Source organism: Theropithecus gelada, chromosome 14, assembly GCF_003255815.1.
Source record: "Theropithecus gelada isolate Dixy chromosome 14, Tgel_1.0, whole genome shotgun sequence".
Classification (NCBI taxonomy): Eukaryota; Metazoa; Chordata; class Mammalia; order Primates; family Cercopithecidae; genus Theropithecus; species Theropithecus gelada.
The window spans coordinates 43,830,614-43,845,303 of NC_037682.1; the positions used below are offsets into that span (position 1 = coordinate 43,830,614).

A 14,690-nucleotide genomic window follows, 5' to 3' on the forward strand; every position below is an offset into this window, starting at 1 on the left:
TCGTATGCGACCTGGATGTAACAAATGAGGCAAAATTGTGTTCATTAGATGCATCTAGTTAATGTGTGGAACTTTCATCTTTCCTCATATTCCACTGAATCACAATGCTTTTATGCTATTAATAATAAGATTTAACATGAGATCATAGTTCTCCAATCCCTGACATATTCAGTTATAAATAATTATTGTAAATGTCTTTGTTTTTTTCAGCAAAAATTGAAAGGATTTTTTAAATTGTTCTAAATATTTTCAAAAAGTGATATTAAAATTCTCTTCAAGGTTTCATTTAGGGAATTAAAATAAAATAGATGTGTTCTAATTTACCATATTATATCAGTCTTTGTCAAATGTAGTATTTAAATTGCTGTTATCATAATTCAATACATAAAATTGATTTTATGTAGTGAACTTCATCTTCACAAAAAATATTGGGTATCATTTCCACTGGACAAATACCAATGAATAATAGTTGTCTAAGTGTGTAATTTTAAATTAATAATTTGGCTAATATTTGATATTTAAATTTTTTTAGCATGACTGACTTAACAAGTTAGGTCTTTTTTTAAGTTGATAAGTGAATGGGAATCCACAAACCAACTTAATTCAGAGTAATGATGAATTCAAGAGCTGTAGGTATCACAAACCACTGAGATGTGATTTCCCTGAAACTACAACCCAAGCTTGAATTCTCAGCTCAGATAAAATGTCATTTGCGCATTTTATTCATTTTGTAAAACTTAATAACTGAAAATTCTTAAAACTACGGCATTGGCTCAAGTGGAAACATTCACTGTTCTAAAATAACTTCTGAGTATACAAATAGATTTTCTTAAAGGTGTCTCCCTCATGTATATGAGAGGCAACGTAGTTTAGTAGAAAAAAACACTGAACAGGAATTAGGAGACTTGATTACCAATCCCAACACACTGTAAATCAACTAGTTCTAAACAAATTAGTTGACTGGAACTCCTTAATTCACACTTCTGTAATATAGGGACAATACTTCTGACATGTACTATGATTATAACTTTATTAATAACTAACTGTGATGCTTTATAAATGATCAAGTACTACATAAATCTGACACAAAGGTAATTTTGCTTTCAAAGCCAGGAAAGGCTTTAAGCATTGCTGCTTCTAAATTGTGAGTTAATTTTTTTTTTTTTCAAAAGAGACAAGAGTTCTCTTTAAAATAATTCTTTGTTTTTGGTCCTTCCCTTCTTTGTCATACTTGGCTTCAGCCTGTGTAAGCTGAATGAGTAGGCATTTAAGAAGGTTCAACACTTTGAAATGTATGTGTAATGCAATTGGACCCTACATATATATTTTCATCAAAACATTTTACAAGGATCTCAGCACTAAGTATACAGTAGATGGGACAAAAATCACAACAGGCAACTTTATTTTAGAATTTGATCCATAAATCAACAAAATAAATAAAAGGAGCTGAGTCTCTATTATGTTCGTACACAAAATAAGCCAAAAAATACATCAACATTTACCATGAGATCATTTAAATGTGTTTGCAAATGATCTGATAAGGGAAACATGATTTACAACACGGGAAACTTCTTTTAACAACCATCGACTTAAATGGACTGCACTGTAGGTCACCTAGACTAGGTTAGCAAGAATGAGCAAAGTGGTAGGTCCAAAAGGCAACCTCCAAACACCTTCCTCAGATGGAAACTTTGGCAATTGTCTGTGGTTTAAAAAAAAAACAAAACAAACAAAAAACCCAAACCACCAATTCCTATTCTTAATCACGTTGGATGGTCATTTTGTCCATTCTTCTGCGATGAGTCCATTTTAAATACTTCAATTATTTTGAAGACACTCCAAATCCACAGAACAACAGACTCTTCCATTCTGTACATCAAAGAAACATGCGTTAGCCAGTTGAGACACAGACTATAAATTCATTAGCAGTCTGCAATTTTTATACTCAAAACAAGCTTCTGCATTTTGAGACAAACTTCAAGAAGTTTATAAAACTTCAAGAAGTTGTATAAAAATGACTAGAAAAACTGCTAGGAAAAAAACTAGAGACAGAGTAGAAAGGAAGGAAGGACTGACAGACCCTCCAGGGTACTGCTCACTGGGATTCTGCTAGCAGTGCAATTTCACACACCACCTGCACTCAATCCCTGCTTAGGAGACCTCCCTGGGATTTCCAACTTTTCACACGATCTGTTTGCTGTACTTATTCCAAGTGAGATTCTTCCCATAAATCCTAAAAGATAGCAATTTGTCCTTTAAGAAGCTATTTGAAAGTACCCCTAACAATCTGCAGACAAGTCCAAGATGGGGTCCAGTAAGGTTTGCATAAAATCTCTCATGGTTACTATGAAGGGGATAGTGCATATTTGGGTATACAAATATTTTTAAATTCATTAAAAATTAATTGTATGTACTAATATAAATATACCTTTATAATTCCATATAATTATCAAATAAGTAACAGAGGTCTCCATGTATCCTGGTCATTTAGTTCTCTGGAGCTGAAGGTACAAATGGGACCATGGATCGTTTTCTATATGAGGTTTGATAGTATCCTTTTTCTGTTGGGGCTACATCTTAAGATGATACTTTCCCAGAAAAAAAAAAAAAAATCTACATTTATAACAGCATAAAGAGGCAAGTTGGGAAGCTTCCACTGATGCCTGAAGCTGAGCCAAGGTTTGATGGGACCAAGTAGACTCCTAGCTTTAACATGTTTGATCATGGGAATCTTAAACAGATGTTTTGGCAGAGATTTGACACTAACTAATGATTGTTTCAAATTAGCTACCACTCCAGCTCTTCGTGAGCTTTGAAGGGAGAGAATGGTCAGTTTTTTAATCTTAATGACACATGAGAATGTCCATGAAAACTCCTCCAAAAAGACAGGGAAATAATCACTGTTAATGAAATGCTGTAGCAAGAGTTGCAGGTCCCCACCTTAGGCACTCTGATAATTAAACAAAACAAAACAACTTGAGAGGACTTTTTTCCCCTAACACTGACGGTTTAATAAAAGAACTTAGAAACTTTTCCAGGATGAAAGGAAGTTGACTGGTTTCCTTCCTTCCTCCCTCTTTCCCTCCCTCCTTCCCTCTTTCCCTCCCTCCCTCCCTTCTTTCTTCTTCCCTTCCTTCTTCTTTTTTCCCTTTTTATTTAATTATGCAGGTCAAAAGAGCCTAAATCGGCCATAATTCAGCCTAGAATCAATTGTCAAAATTCTGTAGTTCAAAGGCAGGAGCAATTCTTATATTTCATGCCCATTTGGAATTTGCCTTTTTACAGGTGCAGCTATGACATATTCACACACATTAAATTCCTATCAGAGGTAAATTTATGCCAGAGTTTCCACCATGTCCAGTGAACCTGTGCATTCAGAAACATCAGGAGTGGACCTCCTGCAAGTGTTTTCTGGCAATCGTTCAAGGCTTCAATATCTGCAGAACATCCCATTACCTTGCATTTACAGGTTGTGCAGGGAGATCCAGCCATCGTCCACACTGAGCCACTAAGCCTTGAAACACCATAGCTGTCCAGGCAAGTTTTTCTGATGTCATAGGCGATGTTATCAGCTAGGCAGGGGTCACTGACACAGCGGGGACAACACTCCCCTTCTAAGATAGCTGTGTACTCACAGCTCAAGTTGGGGCAAGTGAGTGGCCAGCAATCTACCTCTCCTTCCTGTAGAGGAAAAGCAAAAAATGTCTCATTATTGTTCCTATGCATAATTTTATTCCCAAGTCATATAAGGGGAATGAGAGCACAGTAATTCTCATCACTGAATGTTTCTAGTTGACACCATTGAGGATATAATACACTTCCTCCTTGAAGACCTACTACAGGTCTCACTTCTTTCAGAATGCTTTTGCCGACCATCTATACTGCAGTACACAGAAAGATCTAGGTGAGCTTCTTTGGGTGCGCCAAGCACAGCCTATAATTATTTTAACATGATACTTATAATCATATCATAATCAGTAAAATTCCACATTAAGTTTTGAGCTTTCAGGCTTTGGGCTTTTTACTTGCTATCATGTTTAGCACAGTTTTGGTCATTAAAGGCTAATAAATAAATTATAAGATACTGTCTAGTATATAAAGAGCAATGAGTTTCTCTTAAGGTCAAAAGCAGAACCTGAAGCACTATAATATTTCAATGAGATTTAAAGTTAAGATTGGGTAATGTCAAGAGAACCATTTCAGAATGGTTTTGAATATAACATGTGTCCACTGAACTTTCCAGATTGCAGTTCAAATGGAGCCTCTGTGTGTCTCAGCATCTGGCATCTGTGGCTTCATTGAGCTAGCTGTCCACAATAAAACTATTTCACTATGCATCATCTTCCTCTGCTATCATGAATTATAATCTACGGCATAATACCTCATAATGTATGGTAACTTGTTTAATTGTTCAGTCATCTCCATAAGACTATGGGCTTTGTGTAGGTATAGACCATGTGTATCTTGCTCACTGTTACATCATACAAAGTCTGGCATATGAAAAGTCTTGACAAATATTTATTAAGCATGACCCACATTATTCGCAAGTAATTCATAAGTTATGTGTTTAACAGCTTCAGTTTTCCTGAGAAATATTCATCTTAGAGGCTGGGATGGAAGAGGATATACTTCTGAAATTCTATCTATGAAAATTTCATGCATAAAATTAATACCAATTCTTCTGGATGCCTGATGATTAGCTTCTTGGAAAAGAAATACAACTCGCTAGTCTCATAGGGAAACTAATTCTACAGTTGTATTGATTTGCTTGTCCTTTGGTGGGAGTTTTAAAAAATGACTACAATTTTTATTTATCTGTGTCTTACTTCTCAGTTGTAGGAGTGATTAAGAAAGACATATTCTGTTAAGATTATCTGCACATTCACCTGAAGATTTTTAAAAATCTGATGGAAATGTAAAGCATAATTTATCTGAATGCTTGTTTTCATATAGTACCCACAAAATGAGAATCATTCATGTCAGCAAATGTTAAACTGTGGACACCCAGCTAATAATATCCATTATGAATCAACTCAGAACGTTCCATAGTTGTGACTTCACATATGGGACATCACATTCCATGCCAATGTGTCCTAAAAGTCTTCCCATTGCTAGAAATCGTTGTGATATAATTTGAAACTGAAAGAACCAGGTCAAGAAATTAAGCCTTTTCTGTGGACTTTCTCAAATCTAATTATTCCATTAGTAGCCCTATATTAATATTTATAACAACCTTCATTTTTTTCTTTTTAAACATGTAGTATCTGAAAAGATTTTTCAAGGTAGGAAGTATTAACAATAGTCACTACCATACACTAAGTACCTTCTCTGAGCCAAGTTCTGTATTTGTCCTTCTTACATATCTTGGAATCTTCATAACAGCTCATTCTTTCCCGCAGATGTACTCACACACCTGTATCCACTTGAGGAAAGAATAGTAAAATGCTAGGACTTACTCAAGGTAATCATGTTAAGCTAGCATGTGGGAGGACCAGGTTTAGATTCTAGGTCTCTATGATTAAATCTCCGATATATCTACTATATTTTGTTACCTCTTATATTGAAATCTTTAAGGGTTATGGCACAGAAATGAAAGATTTAGCTCTGTCAGGACTACAAGTAACTAGTCAAGGTTTTGAAAGCTTCCTTTCTTGCAGAGATTTTTCTTGTTCTTGATTTCTTATTAGTAATAGCTGTAAACTGTCATTGTTTGGGTCAAATCTGTCCCATAAATATGTGCTTTTTACTTTGTACAGTGTTTCAAATACAACCTGAATATCTTTAGTCAGAGAACATGACCCTTAGCCACTGGCCCCCCAGAGCTCCCTGTATAGTATTATGAAAAAAGGGGAACTAGGTCCCACAGACAACTGAATTTGTAACCTCTTTCAGCGTAAACGCTCAACGCCCTGTAGGAAGCCAACATACCAGACACCGACATTGCTGACAGCTATGGGTCCAATTGTCTCCACTTCGATACAGCTTGTGACCATTTTGGTCTAAACATTGACTTGTGACCCTGGTGTCACATTCTGGGCAACAGAAAAGGTCAGCACTTGGATTCTGGCAATCACAGGCCGTCCGTCGGCAGAATATCTTGCCATCCTGTTTAGAAATGAAGTTAAGGAGATTTCATCATTTAGGACATGATGGGCAGCTACACTATGAGAACTGAACTTCTTGGATTCTTAGTCATCCCCTGGCCACCTCTCATTCTGTTCAAAACTGAAGCACGCATGTGTGTTCACACAAACACACCCTTTCTTTCCCTGATTTTGCTTGCAGAGCAGAAAAAGTAAAAATAGGAACATTTCTAAGTTTAACAAAAAGTCAACATGTTTTTTGAAAATATTTTTCAAAAGGGTTCTTAAAAATCATATTTCTAAGTAAGAAATATAATCAGCTAAAAATGTATATATGATCAATAAGTCATTTGAGTGGAAAATCATGCTCCTATATTTCCATGATACCACTTAACATGTTCAAATACATTCATCTAACTATATCCCTGTCCCAACTGTGAAAGGAAGTCTAATTATGCCCTTTATACAGAAGAATTAACTTAAACCCAGAGAGGCTAAACCAGTTATCCAAGACGGCATAGGTAGGTAGTGATTCTCCAAGCAGCACCACCAACTGTTATGGTCTCAAAATCTTCTTCGGCAAGACCGCCTTAAAGTTGTGTACTACAGGGGGGTATAATCAGGTGCCTCTTTCCACCTTATGGCAGTTCTCCATATTGTAAGCACAGTACAATTTTTGAAGTATTGGCTCTGAGGACTCATAGTTATAAAAAATTGAAAGTCAGCAGCACTTCAGCAGTAAGATTAAACATTTTGCAATGTGTCTTTTTTTATACATCTGTTGCTTACAGTAATTTCTTAATGTTCTTCATTGCTGAAAATTTAAGGTAAGACCTGTCATCACCATTCATGGTTAAAACAAATTTGTTGAGTATTTTAAAAAATCAAAGAGTCTCAGGGCTGGAAGGTACCTTAAAGAACATATAACTAAGCCTCCTGACCTACAGCTGAATCCTCTTTACAGCAGCCATATTCAAAAGTGTTCAAGTCTGTGCTTGAGGCTCTCCAGTCTTGAATTCACCACTATGGAGAGACTTTGGTGTGCATCTCTGTACATGTTATAATGTAAAAAATCAGACTTTTCATTACTTCTATCCATTGATCTGAATCCATACTTTCGGTAATAATAGAACTCCAAACACTTTGTCATATTTCAATTCTTCAGTTTTTAGAAGACAGCTCTTATGTATTCACTGAGATATTTCACTTCTGGGTAAACCCCTCTAATTTCTTGACCAGTCCCCATCATTTATAATCCTTTCACTGTCATAGTTGCCTTCTCTTTCAACAGTTTTAAGTATATATCATCATCATCATCATCATCATATTCTACCATACACTTAATACTTATCTTGTGTTATATATTGTGCAGAGGCATTTACATGCATGATCACATTTAATCCTGATATTTTGTGGAATATGAATGTATATCTCTATTTCTCAAATGAGGTAGCTGAGAGACAACTAAATAGAATTATTCAGTAACGGTCTTTGAAGAAAGAGTGAATTGAGTTTCGTGCTCACCTTTTTTTAAGCGTTGTACTTTCTTTAATGCAGGCTTTTTTCAATAAAGTCATGTGCTACACAATGAAATTTTGGTCGCTGACATACTACACATACAAAGGTGATTCTATAGAATTTTAATGAAGCTGAAAAATTCCTGTCACCTAGTGACGTCGCAGCCATTGTATAATGCAGAGCATTACTCACGCACGTGTTTGTAATGATGCCTTTGTAAACAAGCCTACTGAGCTGCCAGTTGTATAAAAATGTATCACCTACAGTCATTTACAGTACATACTGCTTGATAATGATAAATGGCTAGGTTACTGGTTTATGTATTTAGTATACCATCTTTTTCAATCATTATTTTAGAATGTATTCTTTCTACTTACAAAAAAAGAGATAACTAAAACAGCCTCAGGCAAGTCCTCAGGAGGTATTCCAGAAGAAGGCATTGTTATCATAAGAGATGACAGCTCTGTGGGTATTACTGTCCCTGGAGACCTTCCAGTGGGACAACACATGGAGGAAAATATGGAGGTGAAAGACAGTGATATTGATAATCCTGACCCTGTGGAGACCTAGGTTAAGATGTGTTTTTGTGTCCTAGTTTGAAAAAAATGTTTAATACGTTTTAAAAAATTAAAAATAGAAAAAGATTATGGAATAATATAAAGAAAATATTTTGTACAGCTGTACAATGTGTTTGTGTTTTAAACTAAGTGTTATTAGACAAGTGTCAAAAGTTACAAAAAGTTTATAAAATAAAAAAGTTACAATAAGCTAAGGTTAATTTATTGAAGAAAAAAATTTGGTGTAGCCTAAGTATACAAGGTTCATAAAGTCTACAGAAGTGCACAGTAATATCCTAGGCCTTCACATGCACCCAACATTCACTCACTGACTCACCTACTGCAACTTCTAGTCCCATAAACTCCAATCATGGTACATGTTCCATACAGGTATACCATTTTTCGTCTTTTATATGTATTTTTACTGTACCTTTTCTATGTTTAGACATACAAATTACCACAGTGTTACAGTTGCCTACAATATTAAGTATAGTATCATGCTGTCTAGGTTTATAGCCTAGAAGCAATAGACTATACCAAATAGCCTAGGTGTGTAGTAAGCTATTCCATCTAGGTTTGTTTAAATATACTCTATGATGTTGACACAGTGAGGAAAAAGCCTAATGACTCGTTTCTTAGAATGTATCCCTGTCATTAAGTGATGCATGACTGTATTTACTTTCTTTGAATGAACCATAATGTTGGCCAATATTGAGCTTAATGAAGACTAAAACCTCATTAAGCCCTATCTCATCTTCTGCAGTTGGCTGTTTAGGGGCAGCAACTATACAACTTGATGTTTATCTCTGTTGCATTTCATATTGTTAGATCCATTTCATCTCTCCTTCCTGTCATAATGTTTTGCAAATGCTATTTCTGTCATCTACTATAGCTCACCCTCCTTCACAGCTTAGTGACATCTGAAAACTTGATGGACTTGCCCTCAGGGTCTTTATCTACTTTATCCATAACAACGCTGAATAATCAGACAGAGCTTGCTGAGATATTTAGTGTCAGCTAAAGTGGAAACCTTAAAAGCTTTATATTCTTTAAGGAGAATTGAAAGGAGACATGCCAGCTACATATGTAACAACAGGTTGAAAAATACATTGTGTGCATTGGATCTTTTACTGTACAAATAACAAGAAATCGTGGTGTTCCAAAAATATCAAGAGATGAAAGATTATACACACATATATACATTTGCATGCATATGCAAACGGGTACATAGAGAGAAAGCAAGAGAGTCTATATTTTAGCAAGTGAATTGAATCAGAGAATCCAGCTAGTGAGGACAAGGAAGTGTCCTGATCCTAGGAATTTTCCAACAATAGGTCTTTGGTTTACAGCTCATATATTTTTAGCTCATATTTTTAACTCATACAGCTCATATTATTTTAACTCACTAATATATTTTGCTTGTGTCACCATGGCCCCAAATAACTCCCTGAAGACTTACTTTAACCAACAAAAACTAAGCAAAGTAATGATAGCTACAACATAAAACCATTTGATCAGCTCAGCTTCCAATGGCACACTATCACTCTTCCCAAGTGTAGAAGGATCATGCCTCGGGAACCAGCGTGGCTGTGTCTGCAGCCGGCATCAAACAAAGGGATAAATTCTTTCAGAAGAGGTTACTGTACAACAGTCTATGAGACTCGATAAGAATGTCAGTTTTCTTCTCGCGTGCTGATTAAAAGAATGAATAAGAACAAATGGATAGCCTCCAGGGTTAGTACAAAATAAAGCAATTTCACATCTCATCAATTATGTGAAAATGCCAAATAGGAACTTCTTAGCTTCTAACATGTTGCAGAACAATGGCAATGTTCACTTTCCCTTTGAATTACAGGGTAACTGTCAAGAAAATCATTTTTAATAATGAAAATGTCACAGGTGGCTCCATTAATACAATGAGAATGCCATTACAAAGCATCAGCTCACAGAGCACAATCGCACTAGAAACTAAATTTGGGGAGAGTATGGATCCCACTGATGATAAGTAATCCTTTTGTCAGAGATCTTTGAGGCTCTTTCTAGAGCTTGATCTCCATCCCATGGGTGGTTTGAACAATCCCGACTTACATGCCAAAGATGTATTTTCGCAATCTTCTGCCACAGAAACTGTTTTGATGGAATTCTATACTACAAGTTCAACGATAAGCAATTAATTACTATTGTAATAGTTAAAATGCTTCTGAATTTTAAAAAGCAGGGAAATAAACTTTCCTATCAAATAAAAAATATATTTTTTTCTTATGCCATGGAAAAATTATAGGTTTTTTGCTATTAATTATAAATTTTAATACTGAATAGTCAACACACTAATAGATTTGCTCCAGATTACATAATATCACTCATGTTTTTTTCTGCCATAGAGTTTTGAAACTTTTAAATCAAGAAGGTAGACATAGGTCAGATTATTTCTGTAAAACAGTAATATAAACTTTGGGTTGAAAACTGATGCCCACGGTCCAAATTCAACCTGATGCCTGTTTTTGTAAATGAAGTGTTATTGGAACACAAGTTCCCTTGTCCATTTACATTTTGCCTGTGGGTCTTTTTCACACTGCAATGGCAGAATTGAGTATTTGGGACAGAAGCTTTATGGTCTACAAAACATGAAATATTTACAACATGACCCTTTAAAGAAAAAACCTTGCTGATGCCTGATATAGACTATGAAATTAGGGCTGGTAATCTAGACGCACCTATTCTACTTTCTCACATACAAATTGAGCTGTGATTTCCAATCTTTTTACAAAGTATTAATTTTGCTTTCAGGTCACAGCCCACAAACTAGTCCCTTAGTCCTAACACCTGGGGTAGAAAGACATTTAGCAGTCATTTTATCCAGTTATCTCATTTTAATGAAGAGGAAACTAAGCCCAGAGAGGGAAATGCCTTTTCCGTGTAGAAAACTAATAACAAAACAGAAACTTATCCCTAACCTGAACTTTCATAACAATGATTTTTCACTATGATGCATCTTTGCATCATGAGGAGGCTAGGGGCTAGAAAAAACTAATCTTAGATAAAGTGATATCAGAAGGATTCTTGGGGCAAAGGTTTTCAGAGTGGCAGCCCTCAAACCAGCAGCATTACTATCTCCTGGGTACTACTGAAAAATGCAAATTCTTGCACCCCCACCACTCCCCAGATCTACTGAACCAGAAAATACTGAGGGTAGAGCCAGTGATCAAAGTTTCACAAGCTCTGCAGGTGATTCTGGTGCAAAGCTTCAAAATCATTGATGGAGAAACAACATCGCCCAGTCAGATGGGGAGGTAGCACGGCGTAACATTCAAGCTCCTGCAAAGACAAAGCAGGGTTTTGAACTGAAAGAATTGGGGAAACAGAAAGAGACACCCTGTTCCTTTACAGGACCCCTAGAGTTTTGAGTGCCAAATGAAACCTACCAAATAAGTTCCTCTTTCCAAGGAAAAGAAACACAATCTTGCAGCGTGCACAGCTAACTCCAACCATCAAAACCACCATAGATAAGAAAATATTTATAATGCTGCTATTGGGTTCAAAGAGCAAGGTAAAGCATTTTTATGAGCAGTTTTCTGGAATTCAGAGAGGTTACTTCTATTCTGGCCCCAGGCACAGGCCAGACTCTTCCCTGGTTGCTTCCTGTGAGTAAGTGCGATTCTTAGGAAGGCAGGACCAGTGTGCTGACCGCTCCTTGTAGATCAGATGCTTTCCTCCTTGCCAGAAAGGGATACATGAGTGCTTTTGAGAGTGTCCCTGGCATGACCATCTTCAGTTCCTGGAAATAGGTTTATATAAACCAGGTCAAATGGCCATGATTCCAGGCAATCGCATGGAAAAGGTCTTCTCCACTTTACCTTCCCTTTCCACAGTAATTCGTCCCTGACTTTATTATAACATGGAAGTTTACTGGCTATTTATGGTATCCCTTTCCCTACTCCTCTCTAACCCCCAGAAAAATTCAAGAACTAATGCTGCTCAAGTCTTATAGTATTATTGTTTTCAAGATGAATGCTACTCACATTTTTTAACTGTATGAAATCATAGAAACACTATCTGGCTGTCATAATTTGCTGTCTTCTTCCCACTAGATTATCCAGTTACTACTCATAATAGGATAGGTATAGGTATAAGTGTACATGTAGGTATAGATGTAGTAGCACACAAGCCCAACTTGCAGACCCTGGTTCTTACACTTATCAATGGCACCTGAATCCTATTCACCTGAGAAAATGGGCAGCTATGTCTCAAACTTGTTAGTCAGGAGCTTCTTTTTTGCCCAGAGAATAGGGAAGACATTACCACAGACACTAAGTCTCTAGCAACATCAGTCATCAGGACCCATTTTTCACTTCTGCATTTTCTCCCATTAGATGTTACTTCTCTATCCCTCTTTCAGGTTTTCATCTTTACTCCTCTGAACCTTTACCTCAGCCTAAGTGATTTCTTTCTAGTTAGCGTTTATCTGCTCAGGTCATCCATCATGCTGTCAATCAGACCTTGATTGGGCCCTGCCCATTCCAAATGTAAAATCTCTTATGATCATTTGCTGCCCACAGGATGAAGTCTAAATTCCATGGCCTGGCTCTGTCTTCAGCCTTAATCTCCCAGCTCATCAGTGACTATACCCTTCTTGTACTCTTTTTGCTCTTGATATTTTAAGCTCATCATTCACTTCATATTTCTAACACAACATACGTTCTTACACTTCTGCACCTTTGCTCTTACAGTTCCCTTTTGTTTGGGATTCACCTTCTCCTACATCTCTACTTGATTAAATTCCTCATCCTTTAAGGTCCCCTTCAAAGATCACATCCTCTGTGAAAGGCTTTCCCTGTTCACTTCTGCATCTTCCCAGAGTAGAGCATTCAGTCGTCCCTCAGTATCTCTGGGGGATTGGTTCGAGGACCTCTGCACAGATACTAGAATCTGCAGATGCTCGAGTCCCTTAAATAAAATGGCATAGTGTTTGCATATAATTGCATATAACTGCATAGTATTGCAAACCACCTATGCATATCCTTCCATATGCTTTAAATCATCTCTAGATTACTAATCATACCTAATAGGATGTTAATGAAATATTTCATTATTTTCAATTTGCATTATCTTTGTTTTTTAAATACTTTTGATCTGAGGTTGGTTGAATCCAAGAATGTAAAACCAACTATGCTTCCCCTTTCTGCGTTACCACAGCAAATTTTTCATAGCTCTACCATATATGACAAGTGGTTGTTTGTGTATCCATTTCCATCTTCATCTCCACGATCTGCAACATAAACACAACTACTCATACTAAAATACTACATTTCATGGAAACGAATAAGCTGGGGATGTCACTACTTTCCCATGTAGCACAGGCAGAAACTAAAGATGTCTTCCTAAAGTCCTGGACAAATTTATGAATGGAAGAGCCACAGATGGGTATCTATGAAAAGAAGCTGGCCTGTAACCAAGATTTAGGGATCAATCCGAGAAAGACAACCGTTTTTCTTCTGGGTTTCTGTGGTTTAAATAATGCTGGAGGGACATAAGTTTTAAGCTGTGCAGCAACCTTTCTGTACCTAATTAACTAGGTGGTCTAAAGATGCACAAAAACATTGTCACTGCCAAGGAAGTGCATAGCATCTAAACAAAAGCCCAAATCCATTTATGCCAGCCTAGCTTCATCATTGAACTCTATTCATCTGTGGACATGTTTCAAGGCCTTTTTTTCAATTACCATGAAACACTAGTAGCTAACCTGGTGTGCTGACTCTCAAAAGGGAAAGTAGCCTTTTAAAAGAATCTTAACTCTACTTCTTTCAGCAGTAAGCCTTGACCTTTTGTTGGTTTGTGTAATTCTGTTGTTGCATAGTTTGATGGTATTTAAATTTGAAACATCAAGGATATGATTGAAAAGATAGTACTTTATACCCCAACCTTGGTTTTATTTCTTGGCTTCCAAGATGATGCCATTACAGTCATCCATTTGAATGTGTAAATATTGGAGATATTTTTTATCAAATTGAAATAGAGCACTTTCAACTTCGAATAATAGAAACAAATAAGGAAGGCCACAAACAGTTCATTTTATAATGGTGACTTACAGAATCTGATTTAGGATTCTTAATTCAGCTCCTAAACCAGGCTCTCTTCCTCCTCCACAATCTCTGGGAACCTGTGCTATGAGTACATGTAGAACACAAACAAACAAAAGATTTATGTACAGAAACCTGCCTGTACTTTATTCAGAAATTGGGGTGGTTTGCAGTGAAGGTGCATCATATTAACAAAATTAGATTACAAGAATTGCTTATCCCCTGTGGCAATTTCAGTCTAATTCTCGTAAGACTTTGGAAACACTTTAGGATTCAAAACAGAATAATCAATTTAGGTTGCTTGGATTATTAACACAGTTAATTAAAGAAGCTCTGGGAAATTTTCAATGATTAGTAAGTTTCCTGCTTCGTTATGGCTTAAATAAAACAAAAACTGAAAGAAGAATTTTACTCTCATACTAGTCAAGACTCCACTAATGTCCTCTGCCTATTCC

General features: G+C 36.4%; 1 protein-coding gene across 4 annotated transcripts in view; it reads right to left on the reverse strand.

Annotated features, from left to right (window-relative positions):
* Positions 1 to 1,367: 1,367 nt before the first annotated feature.
* Positions 1,368 to 14,690, reverse strand: part of NELL1 (neural EGFL like 1) — a 934,168-nt gene continuing 920,845 nt past the window's right edge. For all 4 annotated transcript variants that reach the window (XM_025356163.1, XM_025356162.1, XM_025356161.1 and 1 more), the window contains 3 exons: positions 5,929 to 6,105; positions 3,457 to 3,681; positions 1,368 to 1,869 (listed from right to left, as the gene is read on the reverse strand). In XM_025356163.1, coding sequence (XP_025211948.1) covers positions 1,819 to 1,869; positions 3,457 to 3,681; positions 5,929 to 6,105 — 453 coding nt within the window. In that variant the 3' untranslated portion in view covers positions 1,368 to 1,818. The remainder of the gene's footprint in view (positions 1,870 to 3,456; positions 3,682 to 5,928; positions 6,106 to 14,690) is intronic.